The sequence below is a fragment of the Puntigrus tetrazona genome, chromosome 15 (genome assembly GCF_018831695.1).
Source record: "Puntigrus tetrazona isolate hp1 chromosome 15, ASM1883169v1, whole genome shotgun sequence".
NCBI classification, from domain to species: Eukaryota; Metazoa; Chordata; class Actinopteri; order Cypriniformes; family Cyprinidae; genus Puntigrus; species Puntigrus tetrazona.
In genome coordinates this window covers 1,059,351-1,085,470 of record NC_056713.1, presented here as the reverse complement: position 1 = coordinate 1,085,470, position 26,120 = coordinate 1,059,351, and the positions used below count along the sequence as shown (strand labels likewise).

At 35.3% G+C, this 26,120-nt stretch overlaps 2 protein-coding genes across 3 annotated transcripts; both read right to left on the bottom strand.

Moving 5' to 3' along the window:
• Window positions 1–904: 904 nt before the first annotated feature.
• On the bottom strand, window positions 905–7,994 carry rhoub (ras homolog family member Ub). Its single transcript, XM_043259173.1, has 3 exons — window positions 7,595–7,994; window positions 5,559–5,617; window positions 905–3,697 (listed from the first exon to the last, which is right to left on the bottom strand). Exons 1-3 carry the CDS (start codon window positions 7,791–7,793, stop codon window positions 3,242–3,244), a joined length of 714 nt encoding a protein of 237 aa, XP_043115108.1. The 5' UTR covers window positions 7,794–7,994; the 3' UTR covers window positions 905–3,241.
• A 2,355-nt stretch (window positions 7,995–10,349) lies between these two features.
• rtn2a (reticulon 2a) lies at window positions 10,350–25,435 on the bottom strand. 2 transcript variants are annotated; one of them, XM_043258301.1, is made up of 10 exons: window positions 25,234–25,435; window positions 22,695–22,748; window positions 21,708–22,196; window positions 20,490–20,678; window positions 15,790–15,997; window positions 14,365–14,503; window positions 12,322–12,391; window positions 11,859–11,905; window positions 11,112–11,170; window positions 10,350–10,981 (listed from the first exon to the last, which is right to left on the bottom strand). In XM_043258301.1, exons 1-10 carry the CDS (start codon window positions 25,262–25,264, stop codon window positions 10,906–10,908), a joined length of 1,362 nt encoding a protein of 453 aa, XP_043114236.1. In that variant the 5' UTR covers window positions 25,265–25,435; the 3' UTR covers window positions 10,350–10,905. The 2 variants fall into 2 exon arrangements, with proteins under 2 accessions (XP_043114236.1, XP_043114237.1); XM_043258302.1 differs by lacking the exons at window positions 20,490–20,678; window positions 21,708–22,196; window positions 22,695–22,748; window positions 25,234–25,435 and adding an exon at window positions 18,484–18,591.
• Window positions 25,436–26,120: the final 685 nt, after the last annotated feature.

Genomic DNA, 26,120 nt, shown 5'->3' with positions numbered 1-26,120 from the left:
AGTACTCTTTTTCAAACGTGCCCCAGTGACCTGTGCTAGTGAAGCCTTTCAGCTCAAATAATCCTGTTATGCATAACATTTTGAATCAAACCAATACCAAAAATGAAAATGACTAAAACAACCAATAACCTAACTAGTGATAAATGTTGGAATTAGCACAAGTTGCAACCATTAGCATTGGGATTTTTACAATCTAATAATAATGTTTAATTTCCTCTTAATAGTGCACATTACAGAAATATTTACCAATGTTAATGCACTTAACCATCTATACCACGCTTAGCTAGCTAGCTAGATGTTGACAGATTTCTTAAAGGCTATTATTTTTGTCTAGAACATTTAACGCTCCATGTAGAACGTTCCAAATAGAACATTTCTAGAGCACAAACACTTGTGGTCTTGATGTTGTTTCTTTTTCCTCTATGTGCTCTGTCTGGCTGCTAGCTAGCTAGTGATTGTGAAAAATGTGAAGACATTCAGGTTTTAGATCAGTCCAGTCAAGAATGTGCTATGAGCAGGCTTAGCAATTTACTTTGTTTAGTTATTTTGATTTATTTGTATGGAATGAGAGTTACTACTCTAATAACCTTTTTGCTAGGAAGTGCAGTCAGTGTTATTGATTTTCACATGGAATAGCTAATATGCTAATAATTAAAAGGTTCCTTTTTAGATTTTTTCAACACTTTGAATCCATTCTTTTATGAGGTTTGTACACAAGGTTGATTATAAATTATCTCTTTGCAACAAACATGCCCTTACCAGACGTAGTTTATGCTAACAAAGCTATCACGTTAAAGTTAGCATGAAAGCAAAACTGACCCAGTGTGTACCAGTATGCTGTTGTAGGTGATTTCATTGAATGTTAACTGTGATGCAAGACACATCTGAACAAAACACATTAAGGTTTTCGTTAATGTCACATTTATTTTCCATGAAAAACATGGATAGCAGTCAGCAACCAAAACACTCATACACACACACGGTACCAAACAGGAGTGTTCATAGAGTAAGATAAAATTAAATGCAATCATAAAATGTACAAATCTAAAAGTAGATTACCCTGATAGTGTTATTGTGTCGGCAATAAAGTACATAAAGAACAGAGGCCACTTCCTGATGTAAAGATGTACAGAGCACAATAGTAACCAACCACTTTCTGAGGCCTTGGTTATGGAAGTCTTTTCCCAATACATTTTCCCACTTAAGCCGGGACAGCCAAAAATGATGCAGTCTGTCTCAAGCTTTAGAGTTTAATAATAAAAAAATATAAAAATGAACTGAGTAATTCCAATAGGGTCCTTGCACTGTGATGCTTGGGCCCTAATCAAATAAAAATTAACATGGAATGGAACTCATTGCTGATTTTAAGATATACAATTGATCTGAAAAAAGTGCTATTTCTCTGGCAACTTGACAGTTAATATTGAAATCGAAATCTTAATTATGGTTTAATGGGATTTTTACTTACTGAACCCTACTGTTGTGCACTGTGGTTTTTGGCATATCTCTGACTGAATGACTATGATTGGGCTTCTGAATAATGAGAAGCAAATTCAACATCTCATTGGCTGATCAGCTCCATCACTGCTGGTTAAACAGGATGACACATAGCCAAAGAACTTTGTACTACAGTTTTTACAACATGGCACGTCAGTGTTGATCAAGTCAAATATAAAGACTGCAATACGGGTTAACAAGAGATCACAAGTGCAATGCACTGTATGGCATACAAAGGTAATGTGTTATGGATAACAGGTCCACCCTTCTGTGACTAACAGAAAACAAGAGTTCACTGAACACCATCCATTTCAAGGCTGTATTAACCAGGACAGGAGACTTGCAGTTACCCTCCAAACGATCATAAGGTGGACTACACTACACTTACAGACAGTTTCAGCATGATGGGATAGAAGGACCACTTAGAGTGGGCGGAAACAGCCACGGGACTGCCTTTGTGACCAACAAACAGACAACAAAAGGGGGTTTTAAATCACCAGTGTTAGCATGCTAGCATCATTAACATGTGGCTGCATAAAGTTCGTACATGCATTTATCAGGGAGAAGACATGGGTAAATAAATAGAAACTGTACCACTGTATTTGGTTATAAAAATAAAAGCGGTTGATGATTTTTTTAAAACATAAGAGGATTTGGGGTGTGGAAGAGGTCAACAGTGTTTTTTTACAATCCAGTTGAGTAATTCCAAGCTGTGTTTATTTGAGCACAACTGGGAATGTCATCCCAGGCTTTGTGTTGAAGAGTCTCAGTAGCTATGTTTGCGTTCAAACTCACAAATTTGACTGGAATATTGCATGAAACATTTGCGAATAAAGTACCATTTCCATTTCTTGTGTTCCAGAATCAATCCATGGAAAACCGGCGTTAAAAGGAAAACGCATAATATATGATTTCAATGGTGTGCAATGAAATCGGTGACCCAATCACTTGATTGTCGAGGCACATGTGTTTTATTGCGCAAACCCTTGCAGTTTATATGCATGTATTCTTATTGAATAAAAATACACATTTTTCATGTAAATCTATAGTGTGTAACTTTTATGTAATTTCCATTTAGTGTTTATGCAATATCCCAAATTTGCATGAAAATATATTGATGGAAACATAGCAGATAAGGTCCCGAGTGTAAAATCTTTATCTCGGGCCCCGTAGTCTCAGCCTCAGAGTCACGGCCAAAGAACGTTGGCTAAATGCCTGATGCATATGGCACGCAAAAGTGGAAACGCCGTCAGATTTGTTTGTTAACATTCCGCATGGAAACAAAGACGATGTGACACCGAACCCCTCACGAAAGAAGAAAGCCATCATGTTTAAAACTGTGACGACGAGAGCTTACGGGGATCGACCAAACGTTGGATTTCCAAAAGTATGCGAAATATTTAAATTGTGGCGAATTTTCCACAACCTTAAATGTGACGCTAAACTAAACTAACTGTGATTGGTTGTTTGACATGTTAGTCAAGAGGCCTTATGGGTGGGCTTGGCCAATGAAAGCTGCCATGGATTCCAGAGCTTCACTTGTCAATCTGAATGCCTAGCTACGCGAGACTACGGGCCCTGTGACTTTAGCAACCGCTAGTTGCGACTTTTGCAACCTCACTTCGTCCTTAAAGTAGCAAGATTATCCTTTGTTGACTTGTTTTCAACTGTCCATTTGAGGAGCGTGACGCTAAACAAGAGTCTATCACATCGTCCATGCCTCAGAATATGGGTTTGATCTTCGCTACTGTATGCAGATATATTTCTTCCACCATGACTTTGAGAGCATTTTCATTTTATCAGCAGTACTGTGTACCTTCCGCTCTCGTCTCGATCTTCGGTCGGAGTGCCGGAGCCCGACAGAGATGGCAGCGTCGAACACCTCCTTGAGGTTTTTCTGCGTGAGAGAGGAGCATTCTATGTAGGCTACTGCTCCTATTTTGTCCGCCAGAGCGCGGGCGTCCTCTTCCAGGACGGGTCGCTCTCGGCGCCGTGCCAGTTCGATGAGGACCTTGACGTCTTGCCGTAGGTCACACTGGGTGCCCACCAGCAGCAGAGGTGTCAGCGGACAACGCCGTCGGATCTCCGGCACCCATTTTTCACCGATGTTCTGGAAGGAAGCGGGGCTGACGACGCTGAAGCACAGGAGAAGGACGTCGGTTCGCGTGTAGCAGAAGTGACGCAACTTATCGAATTCGTCCTGAGGTAGAGAGAGAGAGAGAAACAGAACAATGTATTATTACTGAGAGTTTTGTAACACAAGGACTCTTTCAAAAATCATTTGCGGAATTCCAAATTGTTCTTTTAAATAATAAAATCCTTTAACTAGCTCTTGGGGTGTTTTATAATTCCCTGAAGCAATTAAGCGAAATTATAGGTTGGCGCTCGCAGAGAACATTGCATGTGGAACACGCAGTGCACGCTTTAATCTTTTAAACTCGGCCAAAGTTTTCAACTCTGGCACACCCTGTACCATTTATGCTGTACAAATGAACTGAAAGAATAAATCTGCTGAGCTTTTGGGGAGCAGGGCCTCTCAAAACTTTGAAAACACCAATTAAGCTTGACAGATAAGAATGCCAAACCTTTTCAATGTCTACACTACATCTACTTATTACATCTACTTATCACTACATCTACTTATTATATATATATATATATATATATATATATATATATATATATATATATATATATATATATATATATATATATATATAATGCTGAAATGTTATATATTTTGTTACACTTGTACATGTCAAACATTAATCTTATTGAACGCATATAAATTTGCGTTTTAATCTGTTTTTAAATTATGCTCATTTGTGTAGCCGTTATGATTTTAACGCATGTATATAAATGATTCGACCACAACTACTTTCATATGAAATTTTCTAAAAAGCTAGGTATATTTTCAGTTTTTACACTAATATACTCTATAGCCACAAATTACAGTAATCTATAAATAACTGTTAAACAGCCACTGTAGTAGCTGTAATAATAATATTGCATTAATTACAACAATAATACTTATTATTATTGTCGTAGTTTCTGCTTGGTGTTGGATTTTTATGTTGTATTTATATAATGAAGATGAACTGTGGTATACACGGGTGAATTTGTCAGGTTTGTACTGTATATACAGTCATATCACCCAGCCCTCCAATTATCACTCAAATAAAAAAAGCACTTAAAAGTAAATAGACGTCAATTTACTGACGCACATACAACGTCTGGTTGACTTTATTATCAAACAACGAATGTTTTCTTTTGTTTACATGGACACCTGCACAACATTACGGAAGTACATCCAATCTGAAAGTAATAGACTTTTGTCATACCAGCCTTTGTTTCTCCATAACGGGCAAAGCGCATTTGTTCTTTCTCTTTGAAATCTATATGAAAGCCTGCCGTACCATAACTGGGAAACTGAATTCTTATCGTCCCGTGTTTGCCTGAGCTTGCCTCTGCATGGCTGTGTAAAGGGATTAATAGGTTATGTACTAAGAGGGCAGAGCCATTTATTTGTTAACTCGTGTAATGCATGACAAAGGAGTGTCAGTTTCTGAGGTTCAAAGCCTTTATCAAAACAATATAATATTTCGATGCGGAAAGCGAACGTGAATGCACAGCCAGGGGCCTTTTTTAAACGACTTTCAGTGATATGCGAAGGCAGTTACACAACTGCTGATTGAAAATAATCAGTGCTGGAAAAAAAAACTGGCATCCCAAACATCGCTTGGAGGCAAAACCGCTGGTTACACGGTACCCCGTCCAAGCCTGCATGGCTCAGAAACCGAGAGGGAGATCCAATTACCAAAGTGCCAATAGCTTGAGGGTTGTTCTTTTCGCTGTCTTTACGATTTCCTCACAGTATGGCATCCCTGCCGAGCTCTTCTAATTGCTAAGATTTTGTTGTGCAATCGCTTTGTCGTCCGATTTCCAAATCCTGCTTCCAGAGAGTGACAGAACCGCCAAACCCGAACATGTATGCTAGATGTAGTCATTTGACGTTCTTGGTCGTGAGACTGGGATGCAGGGTGCTGGGATGGGGCTCTTACCTGTCCTGCAGTGTCACAAAGCTGCAGTCTCACTGGTTGTCCATCCACCTGTACGACCGCTGGAGGAAAAAAAAAAAAGAGTCATTTTACTACCAACACACGCACCTGTTTCCATTCAGTCACCTGACACTGTGAACGAGCACAACTGGACTTTATATACTTAACCAATTTAAGCTTTTTTTAGAGAGCTTTTAAAATTTAAGAGGCTATTTTAATATTAGAGAGTTAAGGCTTTGTCTTATACGTACATATTCATGATCAACCTTACATGAAATATATGAAGCAAATACAGACAACTCTATATACAATTCCTTTACATAACTTTCATAATTAATTTTGATTTAGATTTATATGAATAATACATTTCTAAAATATCTGTCAATCAACCAATAATAATAAATAACAACAACAACAACAGCATTCATCCTATTTGTTTTTAAATCTTTTTGTAATAAAATCTTAATATAAGACTTAAGAACAACAACGTATATATATAAATATAAATATTTTTTATTTGTGTGTATTTTTCTACATTGATGTGCAATAAAATCTCAACAAGGTAAATAATATTAACAATAATAATATAACTATTATGCAAATTATTATTATTGCTATTTTCAAATAACAGTCTGTAATGTAATAATCTTAATATAACAAAGACTCTTTTAATTATTATTATTATCATTATTATAGTGTGTATTATTGTTTAATATTATTAATTGTGTAATTTTGCATATTAATGGGAAAATAAAATTCAACAAGGTCAGTAATAATAATTATTATTATATAAATATATTATATTATATATTATTATAATAATATTGTTGTTGTTTTTGTCTGATGTCATAATATTAATAACAAACATATTAATAATAATAATTATTGCCAAATTATTAATAATAACAATAATATGAAAACCATTCTCATCTCTAAAAATAACAATTTGTAGGTTTTTATTATTATTATTATTATTATTATTATTATTATTATATTTTATACACCCCCATGTACGTTTCAGATCATCATCCCAGATATAACTTGCAGCTCATAAACAGCTCAGCATCTCACACTTTGCATGTTTTGAAGGACGGTACATGCTGTTAAAACGAACGAGAACGTTTTTTCCCGACACGCCACAGTAAAGAGATCTCATGAAACACAGTAACACCGAGGCCCTGCTGATGGTTTGTCACTTCAAAGCGCTCTGCCCGTCAAGCGCCTATTGTGGAATTGTCTCCAAATCCCTGTCATATGATCTGCCTTCAGTTCAGCCCCCTTCCCCCTCAAACTGCCACCTGTTGAATTGCGTAACTGCTCTCAGATCAGTGCAGAGCTTTCTGATCTGGATCCAGGAGAGTGAGAGTGACATCATTACAGGCTCACATTCAAACAAGCGGACCCAACGGATCTTAGGTGCCCGATTTCCAGGTCAGACATTATTACGCAAGGGCTTTCTAATTACAAAGATATGCTTGTGGGATCTCACCACTGAATGGCTCTTTGACAAAATTATGCAATCCTTCTTTGATGGAAAATAGCACTGCTTTAGGTTACTGCTCAATATGCAAAAAAAAAAAAAAAAAAAATGATAGCATGCAATTGTTGCCATAAAGACCTATTTCTACCTTATATTAAATACTTGAGTTGGTATAATTGAATGCATTCAGTTTGATTCAGAGATGTTACATAATATTTGACTTTTTCCATTTGGCTGTGAACCCAAACGGAGATGACAAAAATAAATATATTATTTAAATGGGTTTTAAAGAAGATGGATAAACGAGACGCGTTTAAATAAAAAATAGTTTATTCACGCACGCGCACACGCATAAGGATTGCACCTGTGTGAATGAACGGAGAACTGACTTCATAAACCCACCTGAAAATACCTTATAAGCAAAAGAGCGAAAAGGTCTCGAGTTTTAGGCAAATGGCATGTAACAAATCGCTGGGATAGCGAAGTCATTTATACGAAAAGCTCGCGCATTTGTTTGCACCTGACGCGCTACGACACACTCACGAGTCCAAAGGCTCACCTGAGAAATCATCAAACGCCGTCGGGACGTATTTCGTTGGATATCCATTGGTCGTGTAGCTGACAATCAGGCTGGTTTTCCCCACAGCTCCGTCCCCGAGAAACACGCACTTGAGCAGGCGGCCCTGGCAGTGCGCGAGCCGGGGGGATCTGGGCTTGTGAGGCGGCACCGGAGGCGCCATCAGGTTACTGTAATCCATGACCGGACCCCAGGTAGATCGCGCACTCCTGATGGAGTGACCCGGGAAAAAAACATCAATAAGAGCGCTCTAAAAACGACTGCGCGCTGTGAGCACCGCGTAAACGCGCTCGATCCTGTGCAGCGCGCGTAAAGCGTCAGTTTGATGCGTTCCGAAGAGCTCCGCTGAAAACCAGACTCTACAAAACCTCGACGGGGAGCGACGGAGGCTGCTCTTATACTCAGCCTTCATCTGACTAGCTCCTCCCTCTTCACATGGCTGCAGTATATTCGTGATGCTTGAGACACTAGAAACAACTGCAGTTCTAGCCTCTTTTAGTTGAAGTTTTAGTTTACTTCTCCAGTTTTAACACAGATTTATATAAAATATAACTGATTTTGCTACAGTGTCCTACATTTGATGCCCACGTCTTATTTATTGCAAGCATAACCAATCATAACGGAAAGTGCAGAGGGAGGTAATGTTTTTTGGGGTTTTTGTTTAATGCATCTTTTTATTTTCGCAAAAATGGTGAGATAAAAAAATCGTCAGGTCCTTTTGAAGTCAGAAAAAACACCTGTTCTAGCCTACTTTAAAGAGACCTTGATTCATCAACAAATTAAAATTAATTTATTAATGATAAAAATATACTAATAATTATAAGAGGAATGTGTGCAACTCTTATAATTCATTTTTGTTAAAAGTACAAAACATAAAAAGGTTGACAATAAAAAAAATCACTAGAATGTTCCTTTTATAATATACTGATGCCTGTACAGTTAGTATTTACAGCACGCTATAATGATATTTCTATTAAGCTTAAGTAGCATAAGTGAGTAATGTACCGTTATTTACATCTGATTGTTCCCATTCAACTTCTCCTTTTGGCTACTAGATATTAAATTAAGCTGTTCTGCCACCTAGTGGTCAATATTTACAAACGAGCTATTTAATATTTCTTTTGAGAAATTAAACTACACTATGCTGCCAACTATCTGTAGTATCTTTCAGGTGTAGCATGAGTCTATGTTAGTGTATACGCTAGCATATATGTAAGATAATGGCTATGAGTCACCATTGGGAATGTAGACTGTATCAGGAAAATTGATATTTGTCCAGTTAAGGCCTCATATCTACTGTAATTGGTCTTTTCATTTGAAAGCATATCATCAGATGATAAGGCAGGGGTCATGTGAAAGTTGCACTTAAAGACACTTTTCTGGGTAAAGTACAGCAGTCGGCTGTGACCTCATCTGAACAAACTCCACAAGCGATTATAATATTCTTATCTCATTCTAACTCGTCCAGCGACGAGGAGAAACAGCGTCTGTATATGTACCGAGATCGTATGAGAAAGAAAGCTAATTTGATCCTATTTCATTTTATAAACTAATTTACGTCAATTTTCACAAATTTGATGCTTGTGAAATGTTTGGTGTTTTTGGAAATAAATATAGATCAATAAAAAGCTTGAAAGCCTCTATCACTATAACAGCATGCACAAAAAAAATTACCGTGTGTGTCCCTGTTCCAAAATTCAACAAAAAGGTGAAAACTGAAACTATAAAACAGACGATGAGTTAAAAGAAAGCCCTGTCAGCATCCACTCACTCAGGACTGTAGCTAAACCTTTTAAGGCTTGAAGGCTTCCTGATGTTATTAGGAAGAGTGAAGAGGGAGGAAGGAAATTCTAGTCGTGCTGATCCTCCATTACTTAAAAGCCACAGAAACCTTTTTAAAAAGTGCCTTCTGTAATAATGTCAAATTAAAGGTTTCATTAGTACATTTTAAATCGTGCATTTTAATAATCTTTTGCTGTGCTGTGTTGACTAACATATTAAAGCAAATGTAAAAGTTTGGTTATTTTAACAGTAGTGTTATTAGATGTTACATGTAAAGTTTTTTAATGACATACATCCTGCATATCCAACATCCTGCAAATTTTCTTAAATCTTAAAGTGCACCGTGTATAAAGTTACTGTCTCTCAAAAGACTCCAAATCACTGAACCACAAGTCATTTTTAAGAGTCTCGAGCCATTTCATCTTAGCCTCGACTGACCTGACCTCCCCTTGTTGGTCTTTTCACGTTGGTCTGAACCAAAATGTACATTAAATTCATTTTTTGTCTCTGCATGCACGTCAACCCGTTGTTGGGGACTCAAAACCAAAACACCAAGCTTTCATTAACCAAAATAGGGTCACTAAAATGTAAGTCTATTTAAGTTTACCATAGCTAATTGTTGTCAGCAGCACATTTGGAAATAAACCTAAACCGTAATTGAAATATATTATTTTCATGGTAAAAGTATATGCTCCAGTGTACTTTTCAGAAGGCTTACGCTTATATTTTGAAATGCCATCAAGTTGGAATGTTGCGATTCAAAAGACTGATTCATTCTGCCTCATAAGGTCAAAGGTCAAAAGCTCACCTGACCTCAGTGATAAGCCACGTGGTGATTCTTCCGACGTGTTTTTGTACAAAGGTCGGCTGTCAAGTATGTGGTGCAGTCAGGGTGGCGCTTTGATGGGAAATCAAACATTCACCGAAATAACACCAAGGAAACAAAACATTGGAAAAGAAAATAACATTGTGGTTTTAATAGCTCTTAGGTACTTTAACAGGGTTAAGCTGCCCACGCGCGCACACACACACACACACACACACACACGACAAGATATTTCGAGACTGTCAGAAGTAAAAACCCCATTTGGAAACTGGTCCTGCATATGTATTTCTGGCAGGCGAACTGCAGTCGGTCTGGATTCAGAAAAGCCCTCGCTGCTTTTACTTCACTGAAGTCATCCATGTTTATTCAGATAACTCTCAAGGGGCTGTTATTGTACAGGTGGTTCAAGTATCTTAGTGGTCTGTGATTCATTCATACACTCATACTGATACTGAAACGTGGAAATGAAAAACGTGTCTTTAACTTCTCAGAATTCCGAAGCCTTCCATTTTCATCCGAGATTGTTCTTTGCGTGGTCCTCCCTTAAATCTGTATTTCCTCCTATATAAGGCCCTGTGTCGTTAGCCCCTCCCCCCGCTGCTGCAGAGGCGGGACTCTGAGCGCACTGTTAATTAAGACATTTTTTGAGTGACGGAGCGTAGCTCCTCCTCCTCCGTGAGGCGTCTCAATGGGCTTTGGGTTTAGCTCCACCTGGAGTGGGGTCCGGGGGTGGTCCGCCACCCTGGGTCAGGCGATGAAGGCTGTTTAACAGACCAAAAAAAACATTATCAGAACTGTCCGATAAACTATTATGATCAGAAACATCATGAGTCATCTTGACACGAAGCGCTGATATGATAAGAAGGTCACAGTAGATGGTGCTATACTCACAAGTCCTTTATGTTGTCAATGTGGGCTTGCACTGCGGTAAAGCAGCTGTCCACTTTGTCCTGTAAAAGAAGAGAGCGACCTGAGCAGCAAGAGCTGTGTAAACCTCCATATTAATATGAGCTTAGAATATAAAATTCGATTATTTTGAGTATGTTTCTTTAGACTTAAGAATTTCATGTTTGCTATGTTACTTGCTTTTTTCTCATCTCAGTGTAGGGCTGTTTATTAATTAAAAAATCTATTTAATTAAAAAAAAAAAATGTTTTTGCTCAAAGTAAATCCACTATATTAATACAAAATTAGAAATACTGTCTTTATAAATCTATGTATGGTTTGCATTATGTCACATCACTGCACATAAACCATCATTCATTCATTCATTTATAAATTAATCATTCAAAATTATGTTAAATGTAATCTGACTTTTATCCTAAAAATAATTAAATGAATTAATAATTAAATAATTAAACAATTAAATTAATAAAAATAAAAAAATAATTAAATTAATATCATGAGGCGCAGATTAAATATTACATATAAAGGTATGGGGAAGATACAGTAATCTGTGAAAAACAGCTACTTGTATGGTACTGCATTATTATTATTATTTTTATTATACATTACGTTATAGATTACATTTCGTCAAGAAACACAGATTCAGAATAACATGGGACATGTTAAAAGTGTTTCTTATATACAGTTATAAAATATGAGATGTCACTGTTAATGTTCACAGAGATCGTTTACCTGGTGCCTTGTGTAAAACAGAGGGACGGAGAAGACAGCAATTACACCTGAAGAGCACATGAGGACAAGAAGACCAAGAACTAGTTTTAAAAAAGCATTTAGAAAGTATCATAATATATAGGTCAATCCGTAAAAAAAGACCTCTGACACAAGCTTGCTCTATTTTTTTCTGTTCTACCCGTTTACTTTTTTTATTACATGATTTAAAAAATTGCTACATGTACTGTGTTAAGCTACAACTGAGACGCGTAATAACCTATATGGTCTCATGAAAATATGTATCTCAGTGCACTGCACCTGGCTAATTTTTATTATGTTGATATAGGTATGCATTTCTGTGTTTTTATTACGTTAAATATCCAGGGATAACCCTAAACCTACCCGATAGTGTTAACCAATGCAAAACTGATCTAAAAAGGCATTTGTCAATGCAACCGTGTCACCGTGTCAAGTTATATCATACCAATGATGAGCAAGGTAAGGCCATTGCAGAGGTTTCCCAGGAACGTGACCAGATACATCAGCAACAAAAACTGTGAATAACAAACAAACGTTTCGTTACTCGAAGTTCGCGTATGCAAACCAGTGTACAGAAAACCGATCCGATTCCTCAAGCCACTTCAGCATCGCGTCGAAACCCAACATCTACAGCGTGATGTGATTTTCAACGATTATTTTATCTGGCCCACAGAGAAAACGTTTCCCCTTATGTCTCCTTAGTGTGGAGTTTCTGGAAACTGGAAACTGCTCTCAGGACAAGACCCTCTTGTATCCTCCCGTCTCATACCACATAAGAGCACACGTGTCCCATGTCACATTCCACACAGGTCACGGAGTGACTCGGTGACACCACGAAACTTGAGGACTATTACGAGTTTCGGCCGAAGACTGAAGACTTTGCAGGGCCGGCTGAATTTAGTTAGGTCACTTTTAAATAACTGTTCCTCCAGTGTACCAAACCATCGCTGTATTCATGAATATGTCATATGACCTTAGTTGGATTTAAGTAACCACGTAATATATTTCTAATTACATTAAAATCACAGAATATTACACGGTCATAAGCTACTTAAAATAATTGTACCGGTACTTAAAATTATTTAGTGTTACCAAATTCTTTTAACAGGTCTCTTTAATATCTCCTAGACATAATTCATGGAACTCTCAGATAGCTTAAAAATATTTTTTATTTATTATTACTTTATTTATTTAGTATTAACAAACAAACAAATGAATTTATTTAATAATTGATTAATTATTATTATTATTTTATATAAAATAAAAATGCTATTTTACAAAGCATTTTGTTGTGCTGCTAAACGATTTTGTGTGAAATGATTTTGTTTACACAATATATTTGTGTATACTTATTATGTATATATAAATACAAACATGTGCATGTGTATATTTAATTAAAAAAATGTTTCAATATTTCATGTATATATATACAAAATACATTATAAATTATAAATATATACATGTATATAAATATTTTCAAAATACACCAGCGCGCAGCATACACTTGGATTGCATAATGCAGATGTAGAAGATGAAGTGGCGAATGGCAGGATTTATTTAAATGTCAAAAAACAATGATTTAATTGGATAATAAGTGGATCTTCAGCGATCTAACATTTCTCATCAAGTTCTTTTCACAATATAATTATGTCATCCATATTTATCTATTTATTTATTTATTGTTGTAAATTTAGCAAAAAAAAACCCATCAATTTAAAAACCTTTGTAAAAACAGAAAATAAAAATGGATTCAGTTCTGCGCCATGTGGGAGATAATCTATGTCAAGTCTCATATAGACCACACGTGCCTGAAAATACACCCCAAAACACTGTCAGAAGTATTTCATGCAGTTAGCCTTGAGTGTAATTAGAGTGACAGCTGCGAGAGGCATTATTTTAAGTGCACAGCTGAGAGGCTTGAAATAATGAAAATAATTGTTGTCCTTTATAGAGGACCTTTTTGATTGCCACAGTGGTTATGCAATCAGCCTTGGATTCAATAATGTCACGGAAAGGGAAAGAGTGTTTTATTTAGCAATTATCATTAGTATTTGATGTGTAATTAGTCTTTTTTATGTAAACAAGAAAGAATAAATTAGTTGTTTTTTTGTTGTGGAGACATTATAACCATATTTATATGAAATATGAGAAACGGTAAGGGTTTTCTCAAGGTGGTACGGTATATATATATATATATATATATATATATATATATATATATATAAAACCTTTCTGTCGGGTCTCAGGAGGATGAAAAGCCAAAAAAAAACAAAAAAAAGGGAAGACAGAAGAAGACAGAAAAAAAACATCTCACGTCAGACACTACAGAGCAAACTAGAAACATGAATGAGTGCATTCAGAAAGAGAGAACTAAAAAAAGATTAATAAAACATTCTGAGAGTGATCGGTGTGGAATATATTTGATTGATCTGGCACACAGATTCAGATGAATGAACTTTATTCTAGATCATCAGTTCTCGGGCCTCACCTTGAGTGAGCTGAACAGGTTGCCCACGAAGATGAGGTTCCTTAGTGTGTCTACGGCAGAGCAGGACAGCACTATGGCCTTCTGCATGTAGTGCTGAGCTTCTTCCCCGCTCAAACTGATGTCCAACTCTAGATATGACCTGCAGCACATCAATACGAACAGACACAGCGTTATACACTGACACTAAATGTACCTGCTTTATGGGGTTTTTTTGGCATAGCTCAGAGTTAGCAGTGTAGTAGGCAGAGTAAGCAGAGCTCAAAGTGGTTTCTTTTAGCTAGACAGTTGCTTTTTTTTGCACTATGAAAAAAAAATCACTCTTACACTAGTTTTTTTAATCCATCTTCTAATAATGTAAATTATATTTTCTACACTTCCACTCAAAATCCCACCCAAAATAACATCTTGAGCACAAGACATGCAATAAACTAGATTTTTAAATAACATCATAAGCTAAAATTATGCAATTTGGGACATTTGTTACTGTAAGCATGTAAAAATACTAATAAAAATGGTGTTGACTAATCACATCCAAAATACAAGGTTTCATATATATGTGTGTGTGTGTGTGTGTGTGTGTGCACTGTGTATATGTTTTTGTATATAAATGCATGTATATAAATATTTACATGTATTTGCATGCATGTATTCATATTCATATCATTTATATCATACATTATATTTAATATAACATCTATTTCTTAACTATATACATATATGTGCTTGTATTTATATATACTTAATACTCACAGAAAACACTCATATATTACATACACAATAACTTTTATTTTGGATGCAATTAATCACGATTATTGGTTGCCCGGCACTATTAAAATCAATTGAACATTGCAGTAAATGTAAATCAGTATACTTTATTAAGAAGAAATATTAGTATTAAATTATTTTAATAAGCACCTTGTAGTCTCTTGACATTTAAGCATAACGTTTGTAATGTCAAATTAATGCAAAAAATAATAGTTTAAACATTCTTCTATATATATATATATATATATATATATATATATATATATATATATATATATATATATATATATATATATTCTATAATACAATATTTAATATGTTTTTGTTAATATATTTATAGTTTTTACTTATTTGCACACTGCAATTACTATCACTTGCAGACGGTCTTTGTTTGATATTATGTTTAAAATGATTAATTGCTTTGAAATTTGCTTCCAAAATGTTGGCAAAATAGAAAGGGCACTTGTTGTATAGAACAGTGGTTCTCAAATGTCTCCCTTATTTAACACACCTGAATGAAATCATCACTGGTATAGAAGACCCCTACATAATGTAGCTCTGCTCAGTGAGTATTTAGTATATTACTAAGGTGAGGATTTAGAAAATATCTGGAATCTGCAAATGAACTGAAGAAGACAGAAGAAGAGTACCGAGACTCACTGGAAAGGGTGAACTCCATCTCCCAGCTGGAGCACGTGGAGCAGTTTGTAGTAGATTCTGACTGAGATGGTGAAGCAGATGATGGCCAGGGAGAGTGTGGACACCACAGTGATGATGCTGAGCTGAAACAGAGATAACAGCCCCACCACCAGCCCCGTGAGCACCATCCCCGTCCGCTCCATGTCCTTCCAGTAGATCAGGTCCATCACTGCATGGATCGAGAAAAAGACAAAGTCTTGGGTTTAAAAGAACCTTTCAAGGACTTTGGTACGATGGGGGACTTAATCAGGGTGCCTCTACTATTTTTTTACTTTTTGAAGACCTTTTTAATGTAATAAAATATTATGTAATAATTCATTTGTTAAATAACTTATTCTGAAGCAATATTTTATCTGTCTTCTCAGCTTTTACATTTATCTGCATATTTAGGATATTAACCTCAGGATGTTATTTACTTTTATAAAGGCCAACTTTATTAAATGCATGCATCATATTTCATGTTAACTTCAATTTACACAAGTTATCAAACTAATTATTTTACATTGCACAATTACAGCTGCATTAATGCAGATTGGGGTTTTGAGAGCACCTCTAATAAAATGAACGGGAAGCTTAATGTGATTTACTCAAGTAGGATATGTTATTGGATCAACGACCTTGTTGGACCTGAAACAACATTCAAATCAACCAATCAGATCTTAAGGTTAGGCTTAAATCTGGGGTTGCATCTCAAACAACATCCTTATCATCTTATACCGTCAAGGTGAAGGAAAATTTGAGAGCAATGAGTGGTTGATACAAACCAGAAACATGTTTCAGCATCAATTTTTAAACAAGCCTTAAACCAAATAAATTATAATTTGAATCAAAAACCTATTCAAAATCTGACAAAAGGTGTGTAACAATGTAAATTGAAACAAATCAACAATGGAAAGAACTACGATACAATAAAGTATTCTCCGATTGGTGGATAGTTGTTTGGGAATTATGGGTAATGTAGTTTTTCCACCAGAAACTGTTATACAAGAATTTTTTTTAAAGTTGAAATAATGCAGTAATGACTTCAACATACGCATATACCATCTTTTAGCAACTTTGAAGCTTACTGTCCATCTGTCTTTAAGGGTTTAGTAGTTATCGTAAAAATTAATTAAAAAAAAAAAAATTGTGCAACAGATTTATATAGAGATTAACATTTTTTTTTAAATTAAACCGTTTGATAATAATGTAAAAAATAATGAAAGAAAAGATATAAGGAAGCAGATCAGGTGACATGGCAGTGAGATAATCATCTGTTTATAGGTTATATTCTTGCATAACAATTGGCATGATTAGATGAACTAGCTCCTCCCAAACCTTTGTTTAGAACTTTGTTTTAACGAATGCTAAAATAGAATTCTACAATGAGGAATACTACAGCAATGCTTTGAAAGCATCAATGTAGATAAACGTACATCAAAACTTCTAAGGAAGGAGGCTACAGTAAATGAGCTGGTGGGGAGGTTTAAGTTATCGATGACAGGGAGACAAACTGCAAGGAGTCTTTTAGGCTGACCTCTGCTATTTTTAGTCAAGGAAGAGAAACTAAGAATTTAAAGTGGTCCCTTAAAGCACCTGCTGACAGCACTCAACCTGTATCCCATTGCCTAGTCTCAGGGCTTCTGCACATAACTTTCAGTAATGAGAACAACTGTATTTCTCGATCGCAAGCACTTCTCACTGTTATGAAGGCAGATTTATTCACTAGGAAAATATTCTGTCCCCTGTCTAAAGGGACTCGTATGAGCAAAGCTACAGCTTACAGACCAATACTGTGGCTAATCCATTCAGAATTACCTCAGCGCTAATGCCATTCATGTCTGTCGTGCGACTCTGAATGGGGGACCTATCAGCAGGTGGATGGACTATTTATAACCTAAACGTAATGTATAACAAGCCTCTAGCTTTAGATAAAACCGTCTATTGTTATGCCAGGTGGCCCTACTGACGCAGTTAGCTTTAGCAAGCTTGCCCAGCTCAGGCAATATAAACAAACACAAAGCTAATGACATTCTAAACTCATTTCTGAAAGAAAATTAAACGGTGGCCTTTCAGATTGAATGAAAGTCACTGAATTTCACATCTTCACAAATTTCAGGAACAAAAGCATGATTATTTGTTGAATAATAGACAGTCAGTTGGTCATTATCATTCTAGGTTTTCATTCTAGACAAAGAGATATCAGTGTCATCCTGAAGGTTTTTTTAATACAGTACAGTATCCTACTTATTTACCAAATACAGATACTAGAGATTAATGGAGATATAAGATGGACTATATGAAAGTAGCACAGTTGTGTAATTTAATATTTGACTAGCAAATGCTACAATTAACCAACGAAATAACTCTAAACTGAGAATAACATCTAGATATGTATTGTGAAGTGAAACTTCTACATGAACATAAACTTTCTCAGTTGATGTTCATTCTCCATGTCCCACACAAACCTCATATCATGAGATATCTCGCTTGCATAATCAAAAATAGTAAAAATAATAGACTCGACTCAAAGGACAGCAAAGGCTTAAACTCTCAACTCTTTTCTGTGTGGTTCAGACAGAAATAAAAATGCACCTAACCCGTGTCTCTGAGCTCAAATAATCCTCTGTGGAGACAATCATATTCTCAAAGCCCCAGTTTGTGCCGCTTCCTCACCTTTACAAGTCATTTTGGAGTCTTCATGGGCCGATCCCTCTCTCGCCTCTGTCTATGCCCCTGATCTTGTCTAAAACCCCCTCAAGCTGTTTTTGGCTGGGTTTGCTCTGTCAGCAGCCCCCCGGCCCAATGACCCAAAAATAAATCTGCTCAATTGTGCCCGCCCCATTAAAGACAAATACACTCACTCACAAATGCACTGTGCATACTGTACATCTACATGTGATCAGTTCAGACGAGTTAATTATGTAATACAATTGTAAATCTAATATCTACACTTGATTTTCATTATATAATAACTACAACTGCTGTTTAAGGAAGACAAATCAAACATACTAAAAATATTCCAATAACACTGAAATCATCATAATCATGCATAACAGACCATCTTATATCTAAAATATACACTGTGTGTACACAGAATATACTTTACAGAATATTGTAATCCAAATTGCACATTTTCATTGTCTTACTGGTTAAGCAACACTCACAACAGCATGTATATCAGATTATGGATTTCATACAAAAGGCGTGCCAGTTTAAATTTCCTAAGTGTAGGAAAATGTTATACACTAAATGATTGGACACAGGTTTTACAGGCAATATCTTTGATTTACATTGCAAATAATCTCTGACTCATTTAAAAGGACGGTTCATCCAACCAAGAACTCCAAAGCTGTGTGACTTGTTCACAACCCTGTTTGAAACACCGCTGACTTTCATTGTATGAAAATATAAAAGAAAAAAACAACAACCAAGTAATAAATAATGAAACTGTAAAATGCTTTTCAAAATATCTTTTTGTATGTATGTGTTCCAAATATTTGTTGGAAGGTCCTTATAAATGCTAAATGTAAATAATTTTTACTAATAAAATATTTATTTAGTAATTAAAACAATACAAAATGTGTGTGTGTGTATGTGTGTGTGTGTGTGTATTGCTTTTTGTGGTTTATGGGGACACAAATTTGTTTAATGACATGGGTATGACAGAGGTATTAGAATATGAAGGTGATTTATGAAGACATAATACAAAAGGCTTAAAAAACACATGCTAAATCTAAAAAGTTTCCTGTAAGGGGTAGGTTTAGGTGTAGGGCAATAGCACATACAGTTTTTACAGTATTAAAAACCATTACGCTATGGAGAGTCCTCATAAACCACAAATACCAACATATGTATGTGTGTGTGTGTGTGTGTGTGTGTGTGTGTGTGTGTGTGTTTGTGTGTGTTTTCATATACTGTGTTATTTTGTCTTATATTTTGATTTTATATTTAAAATAACAAAAATCTGCAAGTGCAACAACACAAATATGAGTTAAGATTCATATTTATACTTCTTTTATCTTCTCTTGTATGATCTATTTACTAGTGAATTAGTTTTATTTCCTATTCTTATTCTTATTCCACCATGGTGTGTGAGAACAACATACTTTACAAAATTCTAATGTATTATATGTTTTTAATATGCATCTGTTTCTGCTTCATATTGTGCTATTGATATTATGAACATCTGTTGCTCTGGTTGATAATTTCTGTAATGTTTCACATTATGTTTTGGACACGGAAGGCTCTTTACAGTCAATATACTTCGGTGCACATGAGAGTGCATTTTGTCACCGCCCTTCTAAAATCCACGCTGGAAACACATGCCAGTTATAATGGCTCTGAGCTGTACGGCACATACAGACAGCATGACTATGCTTTTACCGCTCTGTGTGCAATAATAAAGACAGACAGGCCAGGAATCCACTCAGTATCATCAGCCCATTACAGTTCAGCCCCTAGAGTGTGTTACCATGGCGACGGAAACTGTATTCTCCAATAAAACACCAGTATTTGTGTTCACATGTGGGAAGCCTGTACTTCTCGTGAACAAAGAGAAACCAAATCCCTGGGATCTGTTTTACATATTGACATATTGACTGATTAAGTGCTGTCAGAAACAACCAGGCATTTATGGCAGTCTTAGTGAAACAGGGAGTAGATGGAAAGCGATGTCTAACCTGCTATTTGGATGTGAACTGTTGGCCCCTCGGTTAAGTTGAGAGTGGAGTAGCACTGCTTACAGAGCTGTTCTTCCTGAGTGTTTCGTCCAATGGCAGGAGGCATTGTGTGTGACGGCTCCACCATCTGCAGGGTGGCCATGGTCTCCGTGGCAACAGAAGGGTCTGACCCATGAAGCTGGGGTACTGCTGACATAATTCACAATTAATCACTGTGATACTATCTGAATGACAAACAGTGAATGAAAATGTTTTCAGTATATATATGCTTCTACTATTGTCAATAATGCATCAAAAATTTCATTTAAAATTATTTTCATTATTTAACGCAATTATATTAATTATTATTTTTAGCAAATTATCCACAATTGTACAATACAATTTAATTGTACAAAACAATTAAATGCATATTTTCATGCATTTTTACAATTTAAATAGTCTTTTTATTACGTACTAAATATTTTAATTAATAATTAATATTTTATTTTTATTAAAGTTAAGTTAATATTATAATTATGAATTATATTAAATTAAATTAAAAAGTATTACTTTACCAATTTACATATAAAATACTATTTTATTATTAAAGTATTAGTTTTGTCATTTAGATTTTTTATATTTTAAAACAAATTTCTATTTCATCATTAATTATTTCTTAAAATAAATATTTGTAATTTATTTACCTTTAAAATTGGAATTTATGAATTACAAAGAGATTTATGTAATTTTACTATGTAAAAATGATATTAATTACTTTTTTTTATTTGAAAACATGAAAGTCTACATTAAATACGATTAAACACAAATGAAATTAATATTAAAATATGTATGCATTTTATATAACCTTTTTTTGAATTACGTCAGAATTATTTTATCTACACACGCTCACATAATCGATATAGTAATAATCAATATTTAAAAAAACAATGATGAATTCTTACCAAAGCATAAAGTCTGTTTTTTATTAGCACTTATTACTATCACAGTGTTATTAACTATTAGTAGTTACTAAAGCCTTCATATGTGGTTTTTCAGAAGTGTTTTAGAGCATTGCTTTTCATTTAGCTTTTCTGGGTGGTTTCTTACTGGCCAAAGACTAAATACCCCACCTCCAATGATATATCCCTTTAATTCAAGTCAGTGTCTGCTTTGAACCTAAAGTGCACCATGCACACGTGCGAAAACACACATCTGTTTACAATCTGTTTACATGAGCACCTGTTATTTGCTCATCTTGACGACTGCATGATAAGTTGCGAGTCTGGATGCCTGAGATCTCCTCCGTTGCTTCCCATGTCCCTGTGTCTTTATCCTGAAACTCCTCCACCCTGTGAGTCTGTGGCTCTAGAGTCCACTGCAGGCTCTGCTCCTCCGCGTCTTCCTCTCCTTCTACAGTCAAGAAGGCATGAGGGTCCCACTCCACAGCTGGGGAGTCGGAAGGCCCCTGGCTCTCCAGAGTGTCCGTGCGGAGCGGTGGGCAGCGTCCGCTCCTCCCGCTGGTCCTGCGGCGCCCCGAGTCTCTCCGCGATGAGCTGTCGCTCTCAGAGAAGGCAATGTAGGAGAAGGTGAGCTCAAAGGAGTTCTGACGCGGCGTGCCCCACACAGAAGAGCTGCTGAGACATGCGTCATCATCCTCCAGGCCTTCATCGTCATCAGACCATTCCCTGGCCGTCTGCAGTTCTGGGAAGTCGGACTCCTCATTTCCACCTTAGGAGAAACGCTGCATGATTAGGGCTATGCATATGTTGGCTTTTAAAGGGACACTTCACCCATAAATGAAAATTAGCCCATGATTTACACACCCTCGAGCTATCCTGGGTGTACATGACTTTTTTCCTTCAACCCTTTTTTTGAAATCTTTTCCATTTTTCTAAAAAGAAAAAATGTTTGAGAATTTTAATATAGGCCAAGAGGAAACAAAACTTGGTTCTGGATAAATACACTTTATTGGAGTTCAAAATACCAAATCCCACTCACTGCCATTATAAAGCATTTTTAATATAACTCTGTATTTATCTGAAGAATAAAATAAAGTCAAATACACCTAGGTTGTCTTGAGGGTGAGTAAATCATGGGGTCTTTCATTTTGGGTGAACTATCCCTTTAAGGGGTTATAATAGATGTGGATATCAGAACACATGCAAATATAACTGAAGGACTCTTATATTTGAATGTGTGTAAATATAGTTTATATGAAAATATTACCGTCTGAGCAGGGAGGAGTGGAGTCAGGTGTTGAGCTCACTGTTCCGAATTCCTCTGAAATAAGACAGAGCAAGTAAATAAATAATGCTTAATGAATCACTTGAAATATATTGTCTTGGTGTTTATAATTATTACCATCAACGTCCAGTAAAGAACACAGCAAGAATTCTGTAGCAATTTTAATAATACTATTTCAACCGTTTAATACAGAAGTGCATAAAAATTAAGTTTGCAAAGTTTGTATGAAACTAATTTTATATTGCATAAAATAAATTGAATGAAATTTTTGCTGGAGAAATATTTTTAGCTAACTTATGTTTTAGCCAGAAGCTTTGTTTAATTCGTTTCTTTCAAACGCACAGCTCTTCACTTCACAAGATGAGTGGTGTGGATAACTTGTGGATAATGTTTTTATTAGCTGATTGAACTCTTCTTCTGACAGTAACTATTCACTGTGAGCAATAGAGCGATACTACATTACCAAATTTGTTCTGATAAAAAAACAACTCAGATGTATCTTCGATGTCCTGAGTGTGCGTAAATTTTAATCCCAGTATTTATAGATTTAATCTCAGGACTGAAACTACACTGTAAAAAAATATAGTTTTTACAAAATAAATTTGCCAGCTGAGGTTGTCAGAATAATTTTATAAAGTAAATTCAATAATTTTATTAGTAAATTCAACAACACTGATATATATATATATATATATATATATATATATATATATATATATATATATATATATATATATAATAACAAAACATGATTATTTAAGCAAAAAACTTTCAAATAAGGAGTATTGTACAGAATATTTTGGGTATATCAGTTTACAGTTTTTTGCTGTAAATTAAACATTGATTTGTTCTATTTTTTTTTACAAACTATAGAATTAACAGCAATATACTGTAAAATTAAATGGCTGGTTAGATGTGTTACAGTTTCCTCTGTGTAATATAGTACGGGAACTTACTGTTTTTTTACAGGTAAAAGTCACTTATTTTTTTTAGCGTATTTTCTGTTTCCACTGTGGTATTTGAGAAAGCTACATGTTCTTTCATATAGTTCTTGTTGTTCATGCAGTTCTTTCCTTTAAGTGGGCAGTTCCTGCCAAGAATCAACTGCAAAGTGAAGCAGGCTTAGGCAGCTCATGTCTATTTGAATATTATGGTCATCCATAAAAGAGACCTGTGATAAAAGCCTCTGAGCCTCCATTTCATGTTTTGCTCAATGGGATGAAAGAAACAAACAGAGGAACAAAGCTTTGTTCAGATCTTTAAGTGAGGTGTTTTTCTTTTAGATCTCTGTCACTGTACAAAAAAGAGTATTGCATTTCACGCCTGGCCAATAAAAACATGCATTTAGAGACTTATTATAATATTATTATAATTTACATTCTTGCATATACAATCTTTAAAATAAAGGTTCCAAAAGATGGATTACAGAGTAATTTAATAGAACATAGAATAGATTTAATAGAAGTACTTTTAGAACTTGACTATGTGACTAAATATTGCATTATATCCAACTTTATTATATTGAAATATATACTTTTTTGTGCTGTTAAATGATTATAAATTGTGATTAATTGCATTCAGAATGTTTTTGTGTGCATAATATATGTGTGTATACTGTATTTATTTATGTCCATAAATAAATACACATTCAGTATAAATTAGGAAAATATTTACATATATATTGCACACATATATTATGCAAACAGAAACTTTTATTAATCACGATCAATATCTGACAGCATTACTTTCTTGCAATAGAACAAAAAAATGAGATTTTTCTGATTTTTAAATCAAATTGAACTATAATATTTCTTTACATGTCAATGCAAAATTAAAACAAATTTATGAAATAATTTGATTGTATTATACTAAGCTTCAATGGCACATTTCCCCCCTTTTCTCCTTCTGTCACATGGCATAGAAGGCAAAAATCAAAGTTCATACATTTTGGGTTCTCAAAAGATTTTTCTTTCAGTGAGCAGTTTTTAAAAGAACCATTTTCATTCCAGCTCAAATATATTTTAATAAACTGAAGAACTTTTTTTTTTCATTATGAAAAACCTTTTGTTCAATGGAATTGTTCTTCATGTAACTTATTTTTAGGGGTGATCACAAAGGATCAATTAATATAAATATATATATATATATATATATATATATATATATATATATATATATATATATATATGTGTGTAACTAGAATATAGTGTGACGTAACTGGCTGTATTTAATGTTTACGCTCACAAATTCTACAAAAACAAATAAACTGTTAAACCATTTTTTTCCAAAATTGCCCTTCCCTCAAATTCATTTGTAAACAGCAGAAGTCTCATACAGATGCTGCATTCATAGGTACAGAGCTAGTACACACTGCAACATCAGCAGAATCCAGCGAAAAAGATGAAGTGAATGAGCGCTTGAGCCAACAAGCAACCGATACGATGCATCAGACACAAAGCAAGAGAATAAAAACGCGTCAGCGGCGTACAGAGAGCAATACAGAGACAAAGGAGAGACTCACTGCAGTGGGAGAACCCTAAAACCTGACCCATACTCCATCAAGGCACCGCTGGGCCCATCCAGTCTGGAGTCCCCCTGTCCTCCGCGCTGTGGCTCTCCTCTGCTGGATCGCTCCCTCTCTTTACAGCTCTCTCTCACACGCTCTGTGCTCTTCAGGCACCCCTCCCTCACTCTCTCCTTTAGTGCACTGCTGTTTGTCTTTCTCTCACCCTCCCCTCTCTTCCTCAGACGGCCCCTCCCTGGTTCGCTCGCTCTCTCTTTCTCTGCTGCAGCCAATGGACTCAGAATGCCACTGTGTGCGTGTGTGTGTGTGTGTGTGTGCAGTCGTGTGTGTAGCTCGTCTCTGCCTGCTCTCTGCCATCGCAGATCAGCATCCTCTTTATGTCAGTCTGACATAATTTGATGAACATGTTGCACCCTTAAAATGCCCCAAGAAACGCTCGTTTTTATTAGCATCTTTTGAGATGAAAAAATGTAGAGAGTAAAGAATTGTTTAAATAAATATATTTAATAATATTTATATTTGTATTATATTATATTTGTATTTATAATACATAATATTTAGATACATTATTTTAGATAAATACTATTTAAAATAATTCATTATTATTTTTAACAAATAATACATTTTTAATAATTGAAATATGATCTTTTTAAAAGAAAAAAACTGCATAATAATTAATTGCACAAAATTAGCTACTTAAAGGAATAGTTTACCTAAAAGGAAAAATTACCCCCTATTTTACTAACCTTAAAGCCATCCTGGGTTTATATGATTTTTTTTCTTTCAGACGAACACAGTTTTTCCAAAATATATCCTGGTAAATAACTGACTCATGTTATCTTCTTCTTGTCCAGCTTCTTGTCTGATCTATGACTCGACGTATG

Excerpts from the sequence above, each read along its gene's own strand:
- rtn2a (XM_043258301.1), bottom strand. The coding sequence starts at position 25,264 with ATGGGTCAGGTTTTAGGGTTCTCCCACTGCA. Across the intron at positions 20,679-21,707 it reads TCAAGATGAGCAAATAACAG|CAGTACCCCAGCTTCATGGG; the intron begins GTGCTCATGTAA and ends GAATTATGTCAG. Across the intron at positions 11,171-11,858 it reads TGTTTTACACAAGGCACCAG|GACAAAGTGGACAGCTGCTT; the intron begins GTAAACGATCTC and ends CTTCTTTTACAG.
- rhoub (XM_043259173.1), bottom strand. The coding sequence starts at position 7,793 with ATGGATTACAGTAACCTGATGGCGCCTCCGGTGCCGCCTCACAAGCCC. Across the intron at positions 5,618-7,594 it reads GGCGTTTGATGATTTCTCAG|CGGTCGTACAGGTGGATGGA; the intron begins GTGAGCCTTTGG and ends TTTTTCCTCCAG. Across the intron at positions 3,698-5,558 it reads TTTGTGACACTGCAGGACAG|GACGAATTCGATAAGTTGCG; the intron begins GTAAGAGCCCCA and ends TCTCTACCTCAG.